The 26774-nt window shown below is 42.9% G+C and overlaps 1 protein-coding gene across 1 annotated transcript in view; it reads left to right on the top strand.

Annotated features, from left to right (window-relative positions):
• The window catches only part of LOC136881937 (uncharacterized), a 664911-nt gene that overhangs the window by 610441 nt on the left and 27696 nt on the right, over positions 1-26774 (top strand). The window contains exon 3 of the mRNA XM_067154398.2: positions 8866-9063. Coding sequence (XP_067010499.2) covers positions 8866-9063 — 198 coding nt within the window. The remainder of the gene's footprint in view (positions 1-8865; positions 9064-26774) is intronic.

Genomic DNA, 26774 nt, shown 5'->3' with positions numbered 1-26774 from the left:
CCAGGTCAGGATAACATTCATCTCATCGTCCCTCTCCTGTTCCACCATGAGATGACGTAACCGATCTCGTTCTGTCATGTTGTCCGTCACATTACCCACACATACAAGTATTCCTTCTCTGATATCTACATACCTTGACTCAGTATTACCTGATAAATTCCTACTGAGGAAATCGGCTAAGACATTACCTTTAATATGTCGAATAGTGAAGTCATATTCACTGATAGCTAAAATCCACCTTGTCATTCTATTACTTGTTAACTTACATGTTTTAATAAATACTAATGCCTGATGATCTGTCCATATCTCATACTTATTTCCTAATACATACATCCTAAATTTGCTTAATGAATAAATAATAGCCAAGAACTCAATTTCCGTGATGGTATACATTTTCTCAGTCAAGCTGAGTCCCCGACTCGCCAAAGAGACAATACCCAAATTTCCTTCGTCATCCCTCTGACACAAACATCCGGAAATACCCTTTTCTGACGCATCGGTCATGAGTATGAACTCGCGATTAGGCATAGGGTATTTTAACATAACAGCATCATTAAAACCTTTATTCAGCCTAAGAAATGCCTCATCATGTTCAGCCGTCCACTTCCATTTAGCTCCACCTCTCAATAAGTCTCTGAATGGCTCTAACAACGCTGCATATTGGATGACAAAACATCTAAAATAATTACAAACCCCTCAAAATGATTTTAACTGTTTACTATTACGTGGAGTGCTCGTGTTGTTAATCTTCTCTAATCTCGTTTGTTCCGGTTTTACCCCCTGTGCAGATACAGTGTGCCCCAAAAATGTAATCTGTTGTGTGCAAAATGTTGACTTATCCAGTTTTAATGTGAAGCCCCCCTCTCTAACTTTCTGTAAAACTATATTCAAATGTTCCATGTGTTCTTCAAAAGTGTGAGATGCTATTACTACGTCATCAATGTACATTGTAAAGATATCCCCTGTATCCCGACCTAAAACTCTAGACATAGCACGAATCAACGCTGCGGAAGAGGTTTTCGTACCAAAAGGGACTCTAGCAAATTGATACAAACAATTCTTATATGCGAAAGCTGTGAGAAGTCTGTCCTCTCTTCTGAGGGGAATTTGAAAAAATGACGAAGACAAATCCATGATGGAAAACCATGTTTTTCCTTCAAAACGCTGAATGAGTTCTTCCACTGTTTCAGGCCTCTCTTGGTCTGCCACAATCCTCTGATTCATAAGCCTGCCGTCAATACACAGCCTGACTGACCCATCCTTCTTGGCAACGATAATTAAAGGATTAATACTATGGCTACAAGATGGTTCAATTATTCCGTAATCCAGCATAATGTTTATCTGTTCTTCGACAGCACTAGCATATTTAAGTGGAATGGGGTACTTGGGTCCTACGAATGATGAATGGTCATGTACAACAAACTTGTGTTCATATACATGTGTTCTTCCTGGCTTATCACTAAATACATCTCGATGCTCACCTAACATCGAACACAACTGCTCCTCCTGTAATTCACTCAAATTACTTCTCGCCACTGTCTCATACAGACTATCCCTTGGATCCTGTCGTATACACAAGTGACACACGTCAAAACATCTCCTCTCACTAGGAACACCTTCACTCGCCTCCCTAATACCTTTACCAGAACACACGTTATCAACACTTACCTCAGACCCTTCATAATTCACACATACTTGTTTGCTAGTTTTCCCCCAGGACAAACACACACTACCCGAATCAAAGTCTAATCTAGCTCCATGATTTGTAAGTCAGTCAGCTCCTAAAATAACTGAATACACCAGATTTGGCACAACAAGGCATGGTTGAAAGTTACATTCATTTTCAATCGTAATTGGTACCGCTATCATTTTATTTACTTTCTGTGACTTGCTACCCACCGCTGTTATAATGAAGGTTTGCCTCACAGGAATCTCTGTTATATTCTGACTTTCTTTCAGAATTTCCTCGTAAAGCTTGGAGCTAATACATGGCCTTTCACTACCAGAGTCTAATAATACCTTCACTTTTCTTCTCCATATAATAATTTCTATCGTCGGAGTCACTACCTCACTACTTATATCCTCAGTATTATAACTACTTACATCACTTAACAGATCACTCCTTATATCTAGATTAATACTACTATTTCTTACTTTATTATCTATGACTACGTCATCACTTAAAACATTTGACTTATCACTACTTAGGTCACAATCACGTTGTTCTCTTAAATCTATTTTTACTACACAATTATCTACACTACCTACCTGTTTTTGACAACTTTTACCTTCGGACTGTTCTCGTGACCTGTTTATGCAGTCCGCTGGGAGTTTAAAGTGCGCTGGCTCAATGATGGATCCTGAATAACATTCGCGTTAGGCCTATTTTCATCTCTATGACTCAAATCCCCACGCCTCCCATTGTCGGATTGCCTCGGGTAACTCTGCTGACCTCTATCACTATTGAAATTCCTATTGGCCCTCGTCTGATCATAATTGTTACCTCTCCTCTGATAATTATCTGACCTGTTTCCCGCTCCCTCTACAGTTCTACTTTGTGGTCGATTACCACCTATGCTACTATTCAGAGCCTCAAAACTATCTAGCAATACCTCCATTTCTTTGATAGTACTGACTTTCTGCATACACGCAGCTTCCCTAATCCTATCAGAATAATGTTTTAACATAATCCTTACGATATCAACTTCTGAACCAATACTATTAAGATTTTTCCAGATAAGCACGTGTGCCAGAAAGTATTCTGTCATAGACACTCCCTCCTGGTGTCTATATTTACCAAACATAATCCGTTCTCTCTCACGACCCTGAACATTCTCATCCCAAAACTTATTAATAAACTTCTCTTTAAATTCTTCCAAATTAGACATATTATTACGGTACACTTGAAACCAGGTTTTACTTTCACCGACAAAGGAATTAGACAAGGTCTCTAACACGTATTCCCATTCGATAATATTATCCCTCAACTTATTTGCAAATCTTTTCTCAACTAATGTTACAAACTCCATAGGATTAAATTGTTTTCCAGTAAACTTAGGCAAATCTTGGTCCCTATAGTATAAACCACTCGTTACTACTATTTCTCTTGTAATCTGACCTTCTCTCATTTCTTGCCGTAGTACCCTCTGGCAATTCAAAACTTTTTCTTCTGCCACTCTCTCTGCATTCTCTTTCATTATTCTCAATTCTTCTTGCAGTTTTTCCTCTTTCTCTGTAACCTTCTTCGACGAAGTTTCTTGTTTATTCTTTAGTTCTCTGACCTGCCCAAGCTCTTTTTCAAACGTTTCTACCTTACTGACACATTCCTTCATATCTTGCCCCACTGCATTATGGATCTTGTCTAGTCTTTTGTCTATGATCTCGTGAATTTCTTCCTGATTACTAGAAATCTTATTACTTAACTCTTTGATATTCTCTGTACAAGTTCCTTTGACATGCTCAATTTGCGTATGAAGATCGCTCCGACTCGACTCCATTTCTTCTCTAAGGTCAACACACTCTTTATTTACCTTATCTTCTAACTTAGATATTTGACTAGTTACCTCTACTATCTTAGTATCTATTTTAGAATTTAGTGATTCACTTAGCCCATCTATTTTATCATTAATCGCACTGTTACCATTAATCAATTCTTCGATTTTACTACTTAGAGAGTTAATCTGCTTATTACAATTTTCATTACTACTATCAAACTTTTCCTCTATTCGTTTCTGACTATTTTCGCTACTCATATCAATCTTTTCCTCCATACGTTTCTGACTTTTTTCACTACTACTACTAATCATTTCTTCCATCTGGTTCTTATTAACCATTTGTTTCCTGAGCTCTGTCATTTCGGCCATGAACAAATTAAAAAAATCTTGGTTCATTCCACCCGCGATTTGAGTTTCAGTGTGCTTCTCAATTTCTGCACTTTCCTGAATTACCTCAGAAGCTTCCATCGTATTCACCTGCTCCCTATTCTGAATTTCACCTTGGATGTCCGCAGAAGCAATGACCTCGTCGTCACATGACTTGTTATTGTCTTCCTTGTCCATCTTTGGTTCACTAGTGATAGTACGCGATCTCAAATTAATTTCCCTCTTCAAATCCCTTGACATATCCCCAAAATACAAATATATATCACAAAGTTACACACCTAACATTTACCGGTAATAATTCCGTTGGCTTAAATGTGCACACTCTTCCCAAATGAACCTATGATATGCTGTCATTCAGACCAAATACTGAATTTATTCGAGCACCACGTTGCGGAGCCAATTTGTGACTTTCCTTATATTGCTGACTAATTTTACAAATATATATTATATAAAACTGCATTTAACAAAAAAATCTGAATATCTGCATTTAAAATGGAAAGTCTGAAAATTAATATTCATTATATAAAATACACACACGTCGGACCTTGTACTCACACTTACTTGTTACCTGCTTACTTACACATACGTTATTTGAAGGGCGCCAGCTGCCACTCAGTGCAGCAATAATAGAATGAGACTCTTGACTATCACTAGGGTGTGGGGTAATAAGCTTACTTTTGACAACATACCATATAAGTTCTGGGAAAAAAGATTGGCGTTCAGTTTCCACATTAATTTTGAGGTTAAGATATTTTACTGTCAATGAAATAAAACTATGAATTCGTTTGATAGAACAATATATATTCTTTAAATAATATATCAAAAAATAGTGAGTCTTGTTGCGATAAAACAGATGAGAATATGAAATTATGATATTGCAACTGAAAGAAACTAGGCATGAATTTGAATTCTTCTTGACCGGACATTTAACAATTTATACGAAATATATCCCTCACTGATTCACTTGACTGTACCTTCAACACTTTTAGTGTAATTACGACGTATTCCTTTGATCTGGTGTTTACTGTAGAGGTGTCACGCCTAACTTGGTGATACATCCTTGTGACTGCTTCTTCTCCATATCATCTGACTTCTTTGTAAGTCAATATGGTATTACCTCTTGGCAGGTCCAGGGTTGCCCTCTCTGACTCCATGGTAAGCCCTTGCGTCCGTGTCTTCAACTGAGTGAGCGACCAACCTTTTGGTCTCACTCTCTCAATGACCAATAATTAATGGCTCACTAAGTCTTCACCATCTCTCGTTCACACTCGTTGACTGACCAACTAAGGCCTCTTGATCTAGTAGACTTCTTCACTGTACTGCATCCGTATAACTAATGACTGACGCTACAATATGCATCCACCTTATATAGACGTTGGTTGACACAGCTACGTAATCTCCAGAAATAACAATGACATACTCCCACAACGCGGCAAATATTACATACAGTTGTGAAATAGCCCGGGGCGGCTGAATCTCTGAGCGCATATTCTAAAAGCTCACGATGACGTAGCCATGACTTGGCAATGACTTGGCAGAATCGCTACCACTCTTGCACAATGTACCAACGTCACATCCAATCTCTGATATATACAACAATTCTCACTGTACAGGTATTGAGTGTTATTCTACACATACGTATATATGCATACATCTAAGTACAATCTTGCAAGCAACAGGCATTGCAAAATCGAATTGAATAAAACTGATAATTACAATAATAGTAACAATATCACCGATAACATAATAATAATACGGACATAATAATAATAATAATAATAATAATAATAATAATAATAATAATAATAATAATACAGATAAAATAATAAAAATACAGATATCATCTTGTAACGGGATTTGAACCGTTACACAATGTGTAGCAGTCATGTTAGAAAGTTGGGCGGTTCCTCCCCTCATTCCCCTTTCTAACGCATCTTCAGGGTGGAGCCAGGGGCTTGTGCGGACAGGTGCGGAAGCTAGTACCTTTCCCTCTGCGCGTTTTTTGTTCATGCTGGATACCCCGTACTGTATGTACGTATGCATGCTTGTTTTTGATATTGTTCTTGTTGCCAAATACCACTTGTATCGGTCTCTTCTGTCATGCCTATGAGTTAGAGTATTGAAGTTCGATACACTCTGTATATCTATATATATAAAAGAACATGTCCTGACTGACTGATTCATCATCGCCGAGCCAAAACTACTGGATATAAAGAAATGAAACTTTGAGGATACATTTATATTACTGATGCTGCTTGTTATTTTAAGGGGCCTAACATTGAAGGTCATCGGCCCCATTTATATTACAATGTAGGTGCTCACTAAGGGAGGATTTTTGGATATTCCGTCGCTAACGGGGTGAAAAGGGGTGGGGGTGAAATTTTAAAATGAATGTATGTGTATCTAAAAACTTTAAAAGTTTACAGATGTAAAAATTGTCACTTAGAATATCCTTTAAAAATAAAGAAACACGTATTTTTTGTTTTCGGAAAATTCCACTAGGAAGGGTGAAAAAGGTTGCAAAAGTGGTTGAATGCCTTTTATGAGGGTACTTATGTCTCGGAAACTGAAGATATTACAGGCCTGAAAATTGGTTTTGGAATCTCCTTTAAAAATAAAGAAACATGTACTTTTTGTTTTTGGAAAAACCAATTAATGGCGGTTAAAGAGGAGTGATAAATGGTGTTAAATTTTAGAATTTTTTAAAATGAGTGTATCTATATCTCAAAACTTTAAAAATTTACAGATGTAAAAGTTGGTATTTAGATTCTCCTTTAAAAATAAAGAAACACGCATTGTTTTGTTTCCGAAAAACCCCACTAGGAGGGGTGAAGATGGGGTTCAATGCCTTTAATGAGGATACTTATATCTCTGAAACTGAAGATATTAAAATCCCTGAAAATTAATATTTGGAAACTCCTTTAAAAATAAACATGTATTTTTGTTTTAAAAAAATCCAATTAATGGGGGTTAAACAGGAGTGACAAATGGGGTGAATTTTTAGAAAGACTATATCTACAATATATCTCAGAAACGTAAAATGTTACAGACGTAAAAATTGGTATTTGGAATCTCCTGTAAAAGTAAAGAAACACATGTGATTTGTTTCCGGAAACTCCATTTAAGGGGAACTAAAAAGCGGGTGATATTTCAAAATGAGCATGACTACAGTATATCTCAAAAACTTAACATGTTACAGAAGAGAAAAATGGTATTTTTAATCGCCTTTAAAAATAAAGAGACACGTATTTATTGTTTTCGGAAAATCCCACTAGGAGGTGTGAAAAAGGGTTGAATGTCTTTAATGAGGATACTTAAATCTCAGAAACTGAAGATGTTACAGACGTTAAAATTGGTATTTGGAATCTCCTTTAAAAATAAAGAAATATGTATTTTTTGTTTTCGGAAATCCACCTAAGGGGGAGGGGGATTGAAAAATTAGTTTAATTATTTGTATGATGGTACTATTATCTCAAAAACTAAGGACGTTGCAGACGTAGAAATTGGTATTTATAATCTGTTTTAAAAGTAAAGAAACGCGTATTCCTTTGATTTCGGATAATCCAACGAAAGGGAGGGTTAAATAATTGAAAATTTAATTGAATTATTTGTATGAGGATACTTACATCTAATAAAAACTAAAGTTGTTACAGACGTGAAAACTGGTGTTTGGATCTCCTTTAAAAACAAAGATAAACGCATTTTGGGGAAGTAATTTTTTTTTTGTTATTTGCTTTACGTCGCACCGACGCAGATAGGTCTTATGGCGACGACGGAGCAGGAAGGGGCTAGGAGTGGGAAGGAAGCGGCCGTGGCCTTAATTAAGGTACAGCCCCAGCATTTGCCTGGTGTGAAAATGGGAAACCACCGAAAACCATCTTCAGGGCTAAAAAAAGTTAATTATTTTCATGGAGATACTTAAATCTCAAAACTGAAGGTAACAGACGTGAACATTGGTATTTGGAATCACCTTTAGACATAAAGAAACACGCCTCCTTTTGTTTTGGGGTGGGGGAAAATCAACTTAACGGTGGTAGGGTGAAAAAGGAGTTGAGACCAATTGATTTTACTGTTCATAATGTACTTGATCCTGATCATAAACCGATCATTTTTCATCTTTCCTGGTTTCGTTTTCAAGAGCCATCTTTTCTTTTGGAGAACTTAAAGTTAGATTACAGTAGATTCTCCTGGCATATAAATAAAAATTTAAACACATTTGAAATAAACGATAGGAGTGATATTGACCGTATAATTGTTCACCTCTATAATAAGGTCAGTAATGCACGGAAGTATTTCATTCGTATCGCCAGAAATCCCGCACACTTGCCTACGCGCGACAATGGTGCTGGTCACATTGTCAGCATTGACAATGGCAGCAGATGTAATTTACCGCCAAGCTGCGGTCTTGCATCTTGCTGCGGGGTCCATAATAATAATAATAATAATAATAATAATAATAATAATAATAATAATAATAATGTGTGTACCGCGCTGGAAACGGGTCCTGGCAGGGTAATGACTACGAATGCAGTCCGGCCGCGGGTTCAGTACCGTCAAGGTACCCAAGACGACACCACGCCAGATCTCCTCAAGGATTTGATCCATATTAAAAATGCTTATAGGAAAATGTGGCAAAGATTTAGGGACCCAACTGACCGGGTGGAATACCTGGCCCTATCCCGAGAAGTTCTAAATCGATTGCCGGAAAGAAAGATTGAAAAATGGGAGAAATTTTGCCGTAATCTCTCAGAAAACGAGTCAGATCGCGAATTTTGGCGGATTCTCTCAGAACGCCATTCAGATCGCGAATTTCGGCGGATTATATATAAAACGTTAAGCATTCAATTATAAATTTCAGTATAATACCGTAGCGAAGCACGGGTATCTTGCTAGTACTGTATATAATGTGTCTGGCTGTTCATCCTCTTACTCTGCCTTCATGCTATCACAGAATGCTCAGCACTGGTCCTCTCTATGCCGACAGGTGAACGAGTGGGTGCCCGAGACAAGCAACGTCGGTCCCCGAAGCAACAGCTCGAACCTGGACAAGGAGGGCCCGCTCTGCCAGCGCAAGAGGCTGATGGTGGACTTCGCCGAATTCGGCTGGGACACATTCATCGTGAGTCCCAAGATCTTCGATGCGTACTACTGCTCGGGGGCATGTCCTTTTCCCCTCAACAAGGTGGGTCAGAGTCTCCCCCATGCTAACGCTGGTAACACCCAACACATGAGATACCTTTCTTTCAAATGTTTCCCATTTACTCAGTAACTACTTAAGATAGAACTCTGAAATGTTTACCGCTCATTAACAGCATTATTGATTTTTATATAAATCTACAATTGTAGAGATACGACACTTGGTTTGATCATAAATAGTTTTAAATACATTTAAACATTTACGAACTTGATTTTAAATCCATATCTAGATTTTTAATAAAGGTAGAACCAATAAAGTAGATCAGTAAATGTATTGGATATGAATATATATCCTAGCAACATATCGTTTTATTACCTTGGACGCTTCCAGAGAAACCGAAACGTAAATCTGTTGAACTTAAACCGGGATGAGTGGTCAATGGTTGGTGCGCTGGCCTTCTGACTCCAACTTGGCAGGTTCGATTCTGGCTCAGCCCGGTGGTATTTGAAGGTGCTCAAATACGTTAGCCTCGTGTCGGTATATTTACTGGCATGTAAAAGAACTCTTCCGCGACAAAATTCCGGCACTTCGGCGTCTCCGAAAACCATAAAAGTAGTTAGTGGAACGTAAAGAAAATAAAATTATTTATGTTAGACTTAACATTATCAAGATAGGCCTTTGATACTCTTTTTAACATCCCGTATGTTTTTGAAGTCCTCATAGCGGTCCATGTGGAATCTGTCATTTAGAGGCAAGCATGCTATTGGTCAACATCCATCAGATATTGGTCGTAAGTCAAGTCAACTCCAGATAGCCATATATGACTCATCTGATGCTGGTCAACAGTCGAGCTGACGGGTAGTTCTGCTTAACGTTTGTAGCAGGTCGTTAACCGCGATAACTATACGAAAACAGATACGAAAAGTGTCTAACGAGGGAACGGTACGAAATCAGACGGCGAATTTCGATTTTATTTTTTACATACACTGACTGACAGAGCAAATGCAACACCAAGAAGGAGTGGTCAGAACTTTATGCCAATTGCAGGGTAGACTGACGTCACTGAGGTATGCTCATGATGTGAAATGCGCCGCTGTGCTGCGCACGTAGCGAACGATAAATGGGACACGGCGTTAGCGAATGGCCCACTTCGTACCGTGATTTCTCAGCCGACAGTCATTGTAGAACGTGTTGTCGTGTGCCACAGGACACGTGTATAGCTAAGAATGCCAGGCCGCCGTCAACGAAGGCATTTCCATCAGACAGACGACTTTACGAGGGGTATGGTGATCGGGCTGAGAAGGGCAGGTTGGTCGCTTCGTCAAATCGCAGCCGATACCCATAGGGATGTGTCCACGGTGCAGCGCCTGTGGAGAAGATGGTTGGCGCAGGGACATGTGGCACGTGCGAGGGGTCCAGGCGCAGCCCGTGTGACGTCAGCAGGCGAGGATCGGCGCATCCGCCGCCAAGCGGTGGCAGCCCCGCACGCCACGTCAACCGCCATTCTTCAGCATGTGCAAGACACCCTGGCTGTTCCAATATCGACCAGAACAATTTCCCGTCGATTGGTTGAAGGAGGCCTGCACTCCCGGCGTCCGCTCAGAAGACTACCATTGACTCCACAGCATAGACGTGCACGCCTGGCATGGTACCGGGCTAGAGCGACTTGGATGAGGGAATGGCGGAACGTCGTGTTCTCCGATGAGTCACGCTTCTGTTCTGTCAGTGATAGTCACCGCAGACGAGTGTTGCGTCGGCGTGGAGAAAAGTCAAATCCGGCAGTAATTGTGGAGCGCCCTACCGCTAGACAACGCGGCATCATGGTTTGGGGCGCTATTGCGTATGATTCCACGTCACCTCTAGTGCGTATTCAAGGCACGTTAAATGCCCACCGCTACGTGCAGCATGTGCTGCGGCCGGTGGCACTCCCGTACCTTCAGGGGCTGCCCAATGCTCTGTTTCAGCAGGATAATGCCCGCCCACACACTGCTCGCATCTCCCAACAGGCTCTACGAGGTGTACAGATGCTTCCGTGGCCAGCGTACTCTCCGGATCTCTCACCAATCGAACACGTGTAGGATCTCATTGGACGCCGTTTGCAAACTCTGCCCCAGCCTCGTACGGACGACCAACTGTGGCAAATGGTTGACAGAGAATGGAGAACCATCCCTCAGGACACCATCCGCACTCTTATTGACTCTGTACCTCGACGTGTTTCTGCGTGCATCGCCGCTCGCGGTGGTCCTACATCCTACTGAGTCGATGCCGTGCGCATTGTGTAACCTGCATATCGGTTTGAAATAAACATCAATTATTCGTCCGTGCCGTCTCTGTTTTTTCCACAACTTTCATCCCTTTCGAACCACTGCTTCTTGGTGTTGCATTTGCTCTGTCAGTCAGTGTACTTTGAAGGTCTCCTTACTTTGAAGGAGGTAGTGGGAGTCTAATTGTTTGCCAGTCCTTTTCAAGGGGGGATTTGGGAGCTCCAAATTCGCGGTGCGCGCTCTGAATAGTACAGTATATGACGGTACACGTTAGCGCTCACAGCTAGCGGCTGTCTTGCCTCACTTTGCCTCTGCGCACGTTCCATTGTCCCCCGCCACATGTGGCTGTCTGCCTGTCTGTCTTTGGTTTTTATATAAAAAAAAACGGTGGTTTCACACTTAAAAGACCTAAGGAGCTAGTATGATCTAATATACACAATCAGTGAAATTACGTGGTTTGGAACTTTAACAGAGGCAACTATTTAATTACAACTGATACAAAAGTAGTACCATGTGCTTTACGTCGCACCGACACAGATAGGTCTTACAACGACGATGGGAGAGAAAAGGACTAGGATCAGAAAGGAAGTGGCCGTGGCCTTATTTAAGGTACAGACCCAGCATTTGCCTGATGTGAAAATGGGAACCTACGGAAAACCATCTTCAGGGCTGCCGACAGTGGGGTTCGAACACTATCTCCTGGATGCAAGCTCACAGTTGCGCACGCCTAACCACATGGCCAACTAGCCCTGTAAGCAAATACAAAAGAGATGCATGTTACCAAGTTGTACTGCCCTTCAGAGTAGTCACCAGCATTGTGTACAACTCGTTGCCAGCGATGTGGAAGTCGTGGGATACTTTCAGCAGCGCCTTTTGTGTTGATAGTTCGAATGCAGGGGTCTACTGCCTGACGAATCTCTGGAACAGTTTTGAAGCGAATGCAATAATTGAATGTGTACAGCACGCAGCACGACAGTGCCATCAAGGTCTTCAAGAGGCTTGCGGGGAATCTGCATTGCCTTACAGAACAGTAGCACGCTGGGTAAAAGCCTTCAACGTGGGACGCCAGAACGTGGCAGACATTTAGTGTTAGTGCTCTGGGCGCGTTAGTGGACGCTGACCGAAGCCGTACAATTCTTGAGCTGGCCCGAGACAACGGATTAGCGCATGCGACAGTGCTTCACATTCTGAAGGAACGCCTGGACATGAGAAACATCTTTGAACCTTGCAGATACTGTATTTTTCTAGTCCCCTGGCGTTATCGGCCCCGAAGCGCCTTTGGCGTATCAAGCGACCACTGCTCACTCAAGGCCTATAGATCATGAGGTGACGCGTTCGACGAATTATCTCGGCTGTTATTCCCGCCTCTCTCGCCGTCAGTTATCTCTTTAAACGATATCACGTGGGTCGGGCTGAGTAGCTCAGGTTAGTAGAGTGCTGACCTTCTGAGCTCAACTTAGTGGGTTCGATTCCAGCTTAGTCCGGTTTTATTTGAAAGTGCTCAAACACGTCAGCCTCGCGTCGATAGATTTACTTGCACATTATAGAACTCTTCCAGGATGAAACTACGGCACCTCAACCTCTCTGAAAACCGTAAAAGTTAGTGGAACGTAAAACCAGTAACATGACTGATGTCACGTTGACCTTGAACCAGGCCTAGATCCACGTAAAAATCGTTGACCTGGCCCGGAATCGAACTCGAGGCATCCGAGTAAGAGGCAGGCACGCGTCCCTTACACCACAGTATTGGTACCATATTTCCCCAGTACATCGAATATTCTTTGTCTTTAATAACGGCCCCTGAACGTACTGGTAGTCACTTTTAACCATCATTGCCGTGATGTATGATGATGTGTCAGTAAGAGAGACGAAACCGCGTTGCTTCTGCCCAGGTGACGTCACGCGGGGAGCGCTGCGAGAAATCGGCTCCACGGCCACATGGCTTGCCGCTGTTGTATGTTTAGTCTGATAAACATGCATTATCTATTGAAGTACGTGCCGTATATAATTTGAAGTTCTGTTAGTATTCTCGTTAATGTACACGGATCGTAATTTTGAGAATGCCGGGCTGTGCAGTAGCAAGTTGTTTAAGCTACTCCAGGAACATCGAAGGATCAGACATAAAGTATTTTTCATTCCCGAAAACTGAAGACCTAGCCAGACTGTGCGAAAACGCATGTCGGCGCAATGACAAATTTAGTTTGAAACATGGTACGTATTTATAAAATATGATAAATTATTATTGTCGTTATTCAATACATGCTATATTAAAGCAATACAAAGGTATCTTATTGCTTTAGGTCGAGTTTGCTCGCTTCATTTTGCTACGACGTGATTTGAAATCCCTTTTAGACAACAACTACTAAATTATCGGAATAAAAACAGCCGTAATTTAAAACCGGATGCAGTTCCCACTGAAAATATATCACTAGCACGAAATATATTAACTCCTAATAACGACAGGAGGATTGAGAGGGAAAAACAGAGAAATCAACATAAGGATGTAGCTGAGCTTCTAAGATTACCGGCTGCTGATTTGAGCAGGTGACTGAAGAAATGCAATACAATAAATACATGTTTAAATGTAACATTTCCACTTTTTTAACTGAAAAAATAAATACCTTGTCTATGTTGATACTAGGGAAGGTGAAACTGAAGCAAGGGAGGACTACAACGGAGACAATGGAACTAAGGAACTGGAAGGTTTGAGTGGCAAGATCCTACTGTTGGAAAGATAAAATAGTGACTTACGGAAAAAATGTGAACAGCTATTGAATAATGAAGGAGAATTACTACAACAACTAAAAAAGGCAAATTACATTTCTGAGAGAGTTGCTTCATTATTCGGACATATCTTTTCTCCAGGGCAATTTTTTTTCCTACTTGCTTTACGCCGCACCGACACAGATAGGTCTTATGGCGACGATGGGAGAGGAAAGGCCTAGGAATGGGAAGGAAGTGTCCGTGGCCTTCATTAAGGTACAGCTCCAGCATTTTCCTGGTGTGAAAATGGGAAACCACGGAAAACCATCTTCAGGGCTGCCGACAGTGGGGCACGAACCCACTATCTCCCGATTACTGGATACTGGCCGCACTTAAGCGACTGCAGCTATCGAGCTCGGTCCCGGGACAAATAAAAGTGTTAATGAACCATAAAAATAAAAGTGAAAGTAAAAGATTTTGTTGGACTTCAGACGATATAGCAGCAGCGATATCATTGCGAAGTGTTAGTTCAAAGGCATACCGTTAGTTAAGAGCCCAACATTACTCATTTCCGGCTCCTTCAACATTGGGTACATGGGCGGCATGTTTCAATCTAGAACAATGAAAACCAAGATTCGGGAATTAAACAGTCAGGAGCGTTTAACTGTTCTGATATTTGATGAAATGTATGTATCGAATGAAATTTGCATCGATAAGAAATTTCAACAAAGAGTAGGACCACACAAGACTTGTCAAACTGCCATAGCTAGAGACTTAGTTAAAGCATGGAAACAACCAATCTATTACAAATATGATCAGGTGATGACACAAGAAATTTTGCGCGAAATACTGGTAGAATTGTACAATATCGGTTTCACTGTCGTTGCCATAATTTGTGGTATGGGTGGTGAGAATATGAAACTTTATTCAAGACTGAACATTGGATACGATAAGCAGTGTTTTATACATCATCCTGGTGAAGAGTCACTCAAAATATTTTTTATGCAGATACGCCGCATTTGCTGTATCAAAGCAAAGTAAAGCTTGTGCGAAATCATCTCCTTAATCAAGGTTTCGACGTGAATGCTGCAGTAATAGACAGATCAGCTTTTGAAAAATTGTTGTGCGCATCAAGTAGTGAAATAACACTTGCTCACAGTCCGGCTCCATGGCTAAATGGTTAGCATGCTGGCCTTTTGCCACCGGGGTCCCGGGTTCGATTCCCGACAGGGTCGGAATTTTTAACCTTAATTGGTTAACTTCGCTGGCACGGGGGCTGGGTGTATGTGTCGTCTTCATCATCATTTCATCCTCATCACGACGCGCATGTCTCCTAAAGGCGTCAAATCAAAAGACCTGAATCTGGCGAGCCAAACTTGTCCTCGGACACTCCCGGCACTAAAAGCCATACGCCATTTCATTTTACTTGCTCACAAGGTTACTACTAGGTACCATTTAGACGTGTCTGGATCTCAGAGACGAAAGGTACGACCTGCTGCTCAGTTACTGTCTAGGACAGTCTCAAAAGTGATAGAATATTGCGACAGCCACGGCTTGATGCCAGATATTACCTGGAAACAAGTTGCTCTCCCGGTACAGCTCTTCAATGACTGGTTCGATCTTTTCAATTCGTGGGCCAAATTTTAGCCCATTCGGGTGTTAATGCTTTTGGCACAGATTTGACAAATCAGACTGCTCTTTTAAGCAAGGTGGCGGAACAAGTGTTAGCAATGACTGTTGGAAAGCGTACGTCTTTGTTACCTTCCTTAAAGGAATCCTACTTAACAATGCGCCCCTGATAGAAATGTATCGGTTTCTGGTCTCTAAATACAGCCCGGTGTATATATTAACATATCGCTTAAATCAGGGCGTTGTTGAAAATTTATTTTCATATATAAGAGGAATGGGAGGTCCTCGTGATCATCCAAGTCCCTTGGACTTCAAAGATAGATTAAGGTGGTATATTCTGGGTAAACATTCTGCTGCTGTGTTTAGTTGGAATAAGAACACAGTGAGAAACAACGAGTCGTGTTTAATTAAACCACTACATGATTGTGATAATTCACGTAATGATGATGGCAACGAAGACGAATATTGCTTTACACAAAGCATGTTGGCTCAGCTAAGCAAAAGCTTGGATGATGGAAACGGACAGAGTTACGAAGAAGAGGAAATTAATGCTAAGATTTTCGTTCAGTTCAGTCTGAAAATCAGAGTTTAAATGAGGTGGACATGGCATATTTTAATATGACTCCAGAACAAGGAAATATGCTTGAAGTTTTTGAAGATATGCAATCAAAGGGAACAATTAATCAGGAAGGCTTGAAATAAATTGCTGGCTCACCAGTTTCGCAACAAGTATTCCTAATTAGGCACAATTGTTCAGCGGCCAGAAGCAACAAACAGCCAGACTGGCTCCAGCGTGTCTCAAGAGGAAATTTAATGAGTCCCAGTGACGAGTTGCTGGAAGTTACAAATATACTGGAGAAAGAATTGAATGACCTTCACGGTAACTATCTTTGCGGGGAACCCTGCATGTTTGACAAACTAACAGAGAGAACCATGAAACAATTACCGCCAGCAGTGAAAATTCCTTAAGACAATTAAATAGGAAGAGCATTCTCTTATATTCACAAAGAAAAACGTCCAAGAAAATGTCAAAAATTACAAACTGCCAGAGCTATAACGCTTATGTATAAGGCATTCATTACGTAAATTGACAGTAGTAATATATTTGCGTTCTCCCGATTGTAAATAAATACATTTTGAACGATGCGCTCTCTTCACAGCGCGATAAATGTTACCGCCTTCCCTGCTTTGCTACGAGTGTGACATCACTGCGGTAGACTGACACACCATTTTACTCACATCACGCCAAATCACGCGTTATTGTTAACGCATATTTTTGGGTAACCGTTACAGTTTTAATCGTTAACAAAAAATAACTGCTAAGCACATCCCTAGTAAAAGGTGCATTTATCACTGTAGATTATGAATATCCGCTTCCTCAGTTTTGGAGGGAAGATTAACCTACATTATTTCTGAAATAACTAACGAGGGACGATTATATTCGTTAAAACAGAATCACTCTTTTCCGGAAAGCAAAATATTCTGCATTTTGTTTCCAATCACAGCGTTCTATACCCAGATTTAAAAGAAAACTGATTGTCGATAGTTTAAAGTACATTTATTGAAGTTAAGTAATATTCATTTTACTTATAACTAACTCCTGTGCCCTTCCTTCACGCGTTAATTTTTGTAATTGTTGCAGTAACGCCATCTATCGGAGGAGAGTCAAACGAGCCAGGCACTATCACGCTGCGGTGTTGTTGATCAAGTTAAGGGACTTACTAAGTTGTAGGCCAACGTCCCGGCTTTGCGGTATTAGGGCATTAGTGGTTTACAATAAAATTCAATGAGCACTCCGGCAGGGGTGTGTTTTGTCGCTGTTATTATTCAACATTATTCAGGAAAACTGTAACACTATACAATGACCATCCGGAACTCGGCATTGCACGCTACTGAGACCATTATATTAAGCAAAAGAGCAATAATTCGATTGGAAAAGGAGGAAAGAAAGATCATGAGAGATACCTCCTCCCGACTATCGCCGACGTCCAGCGCCTCATTGCCACCGGAGCCCCCATCTCTGGTCACCACCAGCACGCTTTCAAACCTACACCATCCGTCGTCGCCCCCGGCCGACCCCTCCTCAACCCGTTAGTCCACCCCCTCCTCCAACTAATTTCTTCTTTTCGCCACCACCGTCCCCCGCTGACCTTTTCCGACTCTTACTCATTTCTCTTGTAACCTTCTCATCGGTGTTTCAACTCCCTCATCACCCCCTTGCTTAAAACTTATCTTCCTTCAGTTCCGTCAAGTCTCTCTTAAGTCATACATTAAAACCGTCCATATGCACCTCCCTATTCCACAATTCTACTTCCCATCTATCTAACTTTTCCTCTTCGAACACATACCCTATCATTTTTCGCTTCGTTTACCCACCTTCCCTTTTCCACACATCTCCTTGACCCGCCCGCATCTCTTGGCCAGAGCGAGGGCGTAACCCTCTATGTGGCCCGCCCCACCCCTTCAGGGTGGGGAATGAAAACGGGAATAGTTAGTTAGTTAGTTAGGTGTACAAAACAAGATTGAAATATGGGTGCTTAGATTAAGGCACGAGATATACGAGGAAGTAGAACTAATTTCAAGTGTATTACAGAAAAGAAGGTTGAGTTTCGTGGGACATCTGATGAGGATGGATGGCAACAGGTTAACAAAGAAGATATGGAATGCGACATGCTTAACGGGAAATAACTGGATGAAGGAAGTTAGGGAGGTTTGCAAGGCTATTGGTATAATATATAAATATCCAATCAATATCCAATCAATCAGTCAATCAATGAATCACTACTGATCAGCAATTAGGACAGTCGCCCAGGTGGCAGATTCCCTATCTGTTGTTTTCCTAGCCTTTTCTTAAATGATTGCAAAGAAATTCGAAGTTTATTGATCTTCCTTGGAAAGTTATTCAAATTCCTAACTCCCCTTCCTATAAACGAATATTTGCCCCAATTTGTCCTCTTGAATTCCAGCTTTATCTTCATATTGTGATCTTTCCTACTTTTAAAGACACCACTCAAACTTATTCGTCTACTGATGTCATTCCACGCCATCTCTCTACTGACTTAGTCGAGCAGCTCGTCTCCTTTCCCCCAAGTCTTCCCAGCCCAAACTTGCAACATTTTTGTAACGCTACTCTTTTGTCGGAAATTACCCAGAACAAATCGAGTTGCTTTACTTTGGATTTTTTCCAGTTCTTGAATCAAGCAATCCTGGCGAGGGTCCCATACACTAAAACTATACTCTAGTTGAGGTCTTACCAGAGACTTGTATCGTTGAATAGGCTAGTTGCTCGGCAAGCCGAAAGGTAGCGGCCGTTCTCCAATGTTCTCCATTGTTGTTTTCTTGGGTTAGTTATCCAGACGACTACTCAAGCGCTCAGTTCCTAGTAAACCTGCGTCATTGAAATCTATATACTGGGCTTTATTTGATAATAGGACCAACCATTTACTCATTACTATGGATTTTACTGGTTAAAATATGAGCAGGTTCTGGAAATACTTACATACGAGGGTTGTGGCATGTCACGGCAACTTAATTTTTCCTCCTCACACTTGCGGGAAGGTTACAGAGTAGGCTTCGTCCTACAAGTGGCCAGTGCTGGTCCGTGGTCCGACTACTCTGCACTCCGACCGACCAACCCTGGCACTGGTCCCCAAAGTCGGCTGTCCTGAGAATGGTTGTCCATGGTTTTTCATCCTCGTGCACCAACGAGAGTGCCGAGCCAGTTCCTAATATAGTCAGCGGTCACCAACCCCCTCACCTTCTCCGAGCAATTCATTTACATTAACAAATCATCTGGCTTCAGAAATGGCGTCACCATCTAAGAGACCCGCCTCCCCATTCAGGGGAGGAATGAAAACATTTTGTAGTGTGGTAGTCACAATGGTTATTATCCTGGAAAGCGTGACACTCGTAGTACAGAGACACAGTACAAGATGGCGGTGTATTGGATAGATACCACGCACAGGGTGATGGGACTGCAGTAGTCAGTCAGACTCCTTGCAGAATGGATGTCACGAGGCAAGAACACCCGCCATGATCACCGGATCTGTGTCCGTGCGATTTTGACCTCATCCCCGAAGTGAGAGAACTGTCGCATGGGAGATGGTTTGGGACACGCGAGAACACTGGGAACGCGGTGAAACATAAAACTGCAAAATTCACACATTGTGTGAAGTGACAGGTATGTAACGTCTCTCCGCATCGTTGTCAACGGGCTGTGGAAATCTAGGGGACTACTATGAGGGTTTACAGTACAGATTTCTGTACTCTCTAAGAAGGTCATCATAACTGACAGTTCCCTCGTTTTATATCCTACATTTTGTAAGCCTATTCGGCATTATTCAGGAGCTTCCTGGCCGAGGCGGTAAAGGCGTGCTCGGTTCGCCCGGAAGGACGTGGGTTCGAATCCCCGTCAGGAAGTCGTAAAATTTAAGAAACGAGATTTCCACTTCCGGAAGTGCATATGGCCCTGAGGTTCACTCAGCCTACACCAAAAATGAGTACCAGGTTAATTCCTGGGGGCAAAGTTGGCCGGGCGTTGAGCTAACCACTCTACCCCATCACGTGCCGAGGTTGACAATGGTGGAAGCCTTTAGCTTCCACTCCTCCAAGGGCCTTCATGACCTGTACGGAAATGACTTTGCTTTGCTTTTATTCGGCATAATTCATACATTCCGCTGCGTCTTACGCTCCCCTCTCTCAGCTGTATATTTCCATTTGTCTGGTAGATCCCACGTTCCTGCAGGAAAAGATAATACTTGCCGTGAATTATGCTCCAACCTCGTATTGCCGGCCATATTGAAATGGTTAATTATTTTTGAAAAGTTACAATAAGCCCGTGTTTGAACTGACGAGGGAACACATACATTTGTTACAGTCGGATTCGATTGAAATTTGGTAGGAATATTCGTGGGAGGCAGTAGAATGCTAAGGTGAAAACTGCATATGCCCAGCGCACGTTTAAACGCCAAAATTGAACAAATAAATAGTCATAAAATTAGAAGTGCCGCGGGAGTATCGGGGTGTGGTGGAGAGGTAGGGAGGAGCGAAGCAGCGGACGTGAACCAGCCAGGCTGCGTCGAGCTGCGCCAGCAGCCAGGCAGCGTATAGTTAGCGCGTTTCCCTTAACATCCCGATCAGATGTACAAAACGTAAATATGAAAACAGCACATGAAACAAGTGTACAAAGGACGATGTTTGAACAACGATGCCAATAAGGTTTGAAAAATTACAACGAGTAACGAGAGCTCGGGCGTGAATTTTTCAAACCTTATTGACATCGTTGTTCAAACATCTTCCTTTGTACACTTGTTTCATGTGCTGTTTTCATATTTACGTTTTGTACATCTGATCGGGAAGTTAAGGGAAACGCGCTAACTATACGCTGCCTGGCTGCTGGCGCAGTTCGTTACAGCCTGGTTGGTTCACGTCCGCTGCTTCGCTCTTCACCGGGCGAGTTGGCCGTGCGCGTAGAGGCGCGCGGCTGTGAGCTTGGATCCGGGAGATAGTAGGTTCGAATCCCACTATCGGCAGCCCTGAAGATGGTTTTCCGTGGTTTCCCATTTTCACACCAGGCAAATGCTGGGGCTGTACCTTAATTAAGGCCACGGCCGCTTCCTTCCAACTCCTAGGCCTTTCCTATCCCATCGTCGCCATAAGACCTATCTGTGTCGGTGCGACGTAAAGCCCCTAGCAAAAAAATGTACAGTAGCTTCGCCCCTCCCTACCTCTCCGCCACACCCCGATACTCCCGCGGCACTTCTAATTTTACGACTATTTATTTGTTCAATTTTGGCGTTTAAACTTGCGCTGGGCACAGGCAGTTTTCACCTTAGCACTCTACTGCCTCCCACGAATATTCCTACCAAATTTCAACCGAATCCGAGTGTAACAAATGTATGTGTTCCCTCGTGAGTGTTTAAGATAATTTCATCTCAAATTTTACCTCAGTTGACCCGGTATTTTGTGTAGAATGGAACAGACACAGACGTACTTTTGAGCTACCTTTTCTTGATAAATTTCTAAGTAATATATCGACTGCATGCGAGTAATACCTCGTATCCGACAATTTTCTTACTGTCCATTATTTTCCTTAAGACACACATGGATATTCAATCCATCAGAACAAAGTTCGCTGCATTCAGTTTCCTATTTATTTATTTATTTATTTATTTATTTATTTACCTATTTATTTTATTTATTTATTTTATTTATTTATTTATTTATTGACTTCAGCAATGGCGAAGTTAGGGCTCATGGCTCTCTCTTACACTTAACCACATAATTAATTTACAGATAATACATATATAAAAGAAATGTACTATTCCATCATAAAATCAAAGATAAGCTAAAAGTTACAGATTTGGTCAACATATAATGAAAGAAAGCAGAGTTCAACAAATAAAATAGAATAAAATTCGGAGCGTAAAGATAATGAGAAAGAAAGTCATAATGAAAAAGTAACATACAAACTGAAAAAATAAGCAATGCATAAAGATAACACAATAAGTAATAAAGTAAATGGAAATATAAGTATGGCCATAAAAGTGAGTGGTCAGAACTTTATGCCAATTGCAGGGTAGACTGACGTCACTGAGGTATGCTCATGATGTGAAATGCGCCGCTGTGCTGCGCACGTAGCGAACGATAAATGGGACACGGCGTTGGCGAATGGCCCACTTCGTACCGTGATTTCTCAGCCGACAGTCATTGTAGAACGTGTTGTCGTGTGCCACAGGACACGTGTATAGCTAAGAATGCCAGGCCGCCGTCAACAGAGGCATTTCCAGCAGACAGACGACTTTATGAGAGGTATGGTGATCGGGCTGAGGAGGGCAGGTTGGTCGCTTCGTCAAATCGTAGCCGATACCCATAGGGATGTGTCCACGGTGCAGCGCCTGTGGAGAAGATGGTTGGCGCAGGGACATGTGGCACGTGCGAGGGGTCCAGGCGCAGCCCGAGTGACGTCAGCACGCGAGGATCGGCGCATCCGCCGCCAAGCGGTGGCAGCCCCGCACGCCACGTCAACCGCCATTCTTCAGCATGTGCAAGACACCCTGGCTGTTCCAATATCGACCAGAACAATTTCCCGTCGATTGGTTGAAGGAGGCCTGCACTCCCGGCGACCGCTCAGAAGACTACCATTGACTCCACAGCATAGACGTGCACGCCTGGCATGGTGCCGGGCTAGAGCGACTTGGATGAGGGAATGGCGGAACGTCGTGTTCTCCGATGAGTCACGCTTCTGTTCTGTCAGTGATAGTCACCGCAGACGAGTGTGGCGTCGGCGTGGAGAAAGGTCAAATCCGGCAGTAACTGTGGAGCGCCCTACCGCTAGACAACGCGGCATCATGGTTTGGGGCGCTATTGCGTATGATTCCACGTCACCTCTAGTGCGTATTCAAGGCACGTTAAATGCCCACCGCTACGTGCGCTACGTGCAGCATGTGCTGCGGCCGGTGGCACTCCCGTACCTTCAGGGGCTGCCCAATGCTCTGTTTCAGCAGGATAATGCCCGCCCACACACTGCTCGCATCTCCCAACAGGCTCTACGAGGTGTACAGATGCTTCCGTGGCCAGCGTACTCTCCGGATCTCTCACCAATCGAACACGTGTCGGATCTCATTGGACGCCGTTTGCAAACTCTGCCCCAGCCTCGTACGGACGACCAACTGTGGCAAATGGTTGACAGAGAATGGAGAACCATCCCTCAGGACACCATCCGCACTCTTATTGACTCTGTACCTCGACGTGTTTCTGTGTGCATCGCCGCTCGCGGTGGTCCTACATCCTACTGAGTCGATGCCGTGCGCATTGTGTAACCTGCATATCGGTTTGAAATAAACATCAATTATTCTTCCGTGCCGACTCTGTTTTTTCCCCAACTTTCATCCCTTTCGAACCACTCCTCCTTGGTGTTGCATTGTCACTGTCAGTCAGTGTACATGAGTAAGAAGCTAAATATTATGTACATTACACTATAATAATAATAATAATAATAATAATAATAATAATAATAATAATAATAATAATAATAATAATAATAATAATAATAATAACCACAATCACACAACCTATCATACGTCATCTTACACACGAAACAATCAGACGATCATTTTCCGGCGCCAAGATGCAAAGAAAAATGAACCGTATTCTACCGTACTGTAGGAATAGCCTCTGTGGTGTAGTAGTTAGTGTGATTAGCTGCCACCCCCGGAGGCGCGGGTTCGATTCCCGGCTCTGCCACGAAATTTGAAAAGTTGTACAAGGGCTGGAACGGTGTTCACTCAGCCTCGGGAGGTCAACTGAGTAGAGGTGGCTTCAATTCCCACCTCAGCCATCCTGGAAGTGGTTTTCCGTGGTTTCCCACTTCTTCTCTAGGCAAATGCCGGGATGGTACCTAACTTAAAGCCACAGCCGCTTCCTTACCTCTTCCTTGTCCATCCCTTCCAATCTCCCCATCCTCCACCAAGGCCCCTGTCCAGCATAGCCGGTGAGGCCGCCTGGGCGAGGTACTGGTCCTCCTCTCAAGTTGTATCCCCCGACCCAATGTCTCACGCTCCAGGACACTGCCCTTGAAACGGTAGAGGTGGGATCCCTCATTGAGTCTGTGGGAAAAACCAACCCTGGAGGGTAAGCAGATTAAGAAAGAAAGACTGTAGGAAAATATATATTCATGTATTTACGCATGCCTACAGTATAATGGATTTAAGGTTCTTTTTCCTTTGCATCTTGGCGCCGGTAAATGAACACAAGGAACGTTATTCTGATGGACTGCATATCTATGTGTGGCTCGGAGGCGTGACCAGTCTTGAGGAGGATTAGAGATCGGAAGATTATTGTGGGATACGTGGTATTTCTCGCGCACCGTCGATATACTCAGGTCAATATTTTGAAATTCCACTGAGCTGTTTAGACGTGATATCGTACTGGACGGCAGGCAGACCGGCTTAATTCCATGTTTATAGAATTCTCCCTCTGGGGATTATTTGTAGAATTTTGGCCTCCGGATCCCAACATCAAACCTGCAACTGTGAAAGCTCCCTTATAAGGTTCGAACAGAGTTCACAGGACACAACAGCTCTTTGTACTGACTGTCCCCGGCTAATGATAATTAAAGTCAGGACAAGTGATGTAGTCTCGAACCCAGACTCCACCCATAGCCGACCACACGTTGAGGTTTCTTATCAGCCCTCCACATCTGAGACTCGTACTGATTAGAAAATGCAGATGAGCGACCCTCCCAGAGACAGCGTAAGGCACAGTACTTTAGTGAGGTGCCCTCAGGCTGAACATACTGGCTGTATTCAAAGCCTTTTATTTTGTTTCGACGCAAGTAATATACAACTTTGAATGTATACAGGTGTGTTTCGGTAGAAACGTGCAAAACCGGATTTGCTCCACTGTTCCAAAAATCTTCGACCAACCAGATTTTGCTGAACCGCGCAGTCGTCTCGTTAGTAAACATTGTTGTAATTTATTCTGAAAATGTTCAAAACAGTTTGAGTTGTTGATGTTCCCCAACTGAGATATCTATCAACTGTTGAAAATAGAAATTCCCAGGGTTTTTCTTGGCTTAAACATTAACCAGAAGGACTTTTCAATGCTACCGTATGCATACAAAGAACCTCAGTAAATGTGACTGGCTGCGCAGTTCGAGGTACCTAGCTATCAGCTTGCATTCGGGAGATAGTGGGTTCGAACCCCACTGTTGGCAGCCTTGAAGATGGTTTACCATTTTAATAATATTAATAACATTATTTGCTTTACGTCCCATTAACTACTTTTACGGTTTTTGGAGACGCCAATTATTTTACGTGGCAGTAAATCTACTAACACCAGGCTGACATATTTGAGCACCTTCGAATACCACCGGACTGAGTCAGGATCGAACCTGCCAAGTTGGGATCTGAAGGCCAGTGCCTCAAAGTCTGAGCAACCCAGCCTTGCGTTTCCTATTTCCCATTCAGGCATATGCTGGGGCTCTACCTGAATCACGGTCACAGACGTTTCTTTCCTTCTCTCAGACCTTTCCTACCCCTTTGTCGACGTAAGACCTATCTGTATCGGTGCGGCGTAAAGCAAAATCTGTGTTCGGTAAAAGCGTGCAAAAATTGAATCGAACTGAAGGTCTGGAAACACCACTACGGGTTTAACAATAAATATCACTACTTTGCCTGATTCTTGATTACGGGGGAGAGGGGGGGGGGTCGGTAGATGCAGAGTGGGTCTCGGCCGTCAAGTGGCCGCGGCTGGTCTGTGGTCCAACAGCTCTGCACTCTGACCGACCAACCGAGCAGAGGAGGGGTGGCCACGGCTTTACCGTGGCTCAACGCCTCTGCATTCGAGAGACGGGACTGGCTGGACCTCATGGCTGGTCCCAACCGTCGGCTGTCCTGAGAATGGTTTCCCGTGGTTTCCCATTCTCTTGCACTAAGGCGATTGCTAGGACAGTTCCTAGTATAGGCCACGACCGCCAACCCCCTCACCTTCTCCGAGCATCTGCTTCACCGTAACAAATCTCCCAGCCGGAGAGACGGCGTCACCGTCTGAAGAGCCCGCCTCCACCTTCAGGGGAAGAATTTAAAAATACGTTACGTCGGTAGATGCAGAGTGGGTCTCGGCCGTCAAGTTGCCACGGCTGGTCCGTGGTCCAAGAGCTCTGCAGAGGAGGGGTGGCCACGACTGTACAGTGGTGGTTCTAGGCCTCTGCATTCAGGAGACGGGACAGGGCTGGACGTCACGGCTGTCTTGAGAATGGTTTTCCGTGGTTTTCCATTCTCCTGCACTAAGGCGAACGCCGGAACAGTTCCCAGTATAGGCCACGGCCACCAACCCCTTCACCTTCTCTAGTATCTCCTTCACCGTAACAAATCTCCTGGCCTAGAGACGGCGTCACCGTCTGAAGGGCCCGCCTTCCCCTTCAGGGGAGGAATGAAAACATTTTAGTAATAGAAGTGGTTATTACGTTATGCAGGGTGTAACATTATGGTGTATACAAACTTCTCACACGTAGAAGAAGAAAATTAGTTATATGGATATAGGTCCGGAAACTCTCTCTTAGATCAAATGCTCCAAATGCCCTCAGTTAGCATTACTACAGGTATCAGCCCTCCATCGTATGGAATCCCGGATACACTGATTTATCCCAGGAGCATTGTG

Source organism: Anabrus simplex, chromosome 1 (genome assembly GCF_040414725.1).
Source record: "Anabrus simplex isolate iqAnaSimp1 chromosome 1, ASM4041472v1, whole genome shotgun sequence".
NCBI classification, from domain to species: Eukaryota; Metazoa; Arthropoda; class Insecta; order Orthoptera; family Tettigoniidae; genus Anabrus; species Anabrus simplex.
Note: the sequence above shows the minus strand (reverse complement) of the source record. Positions and strands in the feature narration are given on the sequence as shown.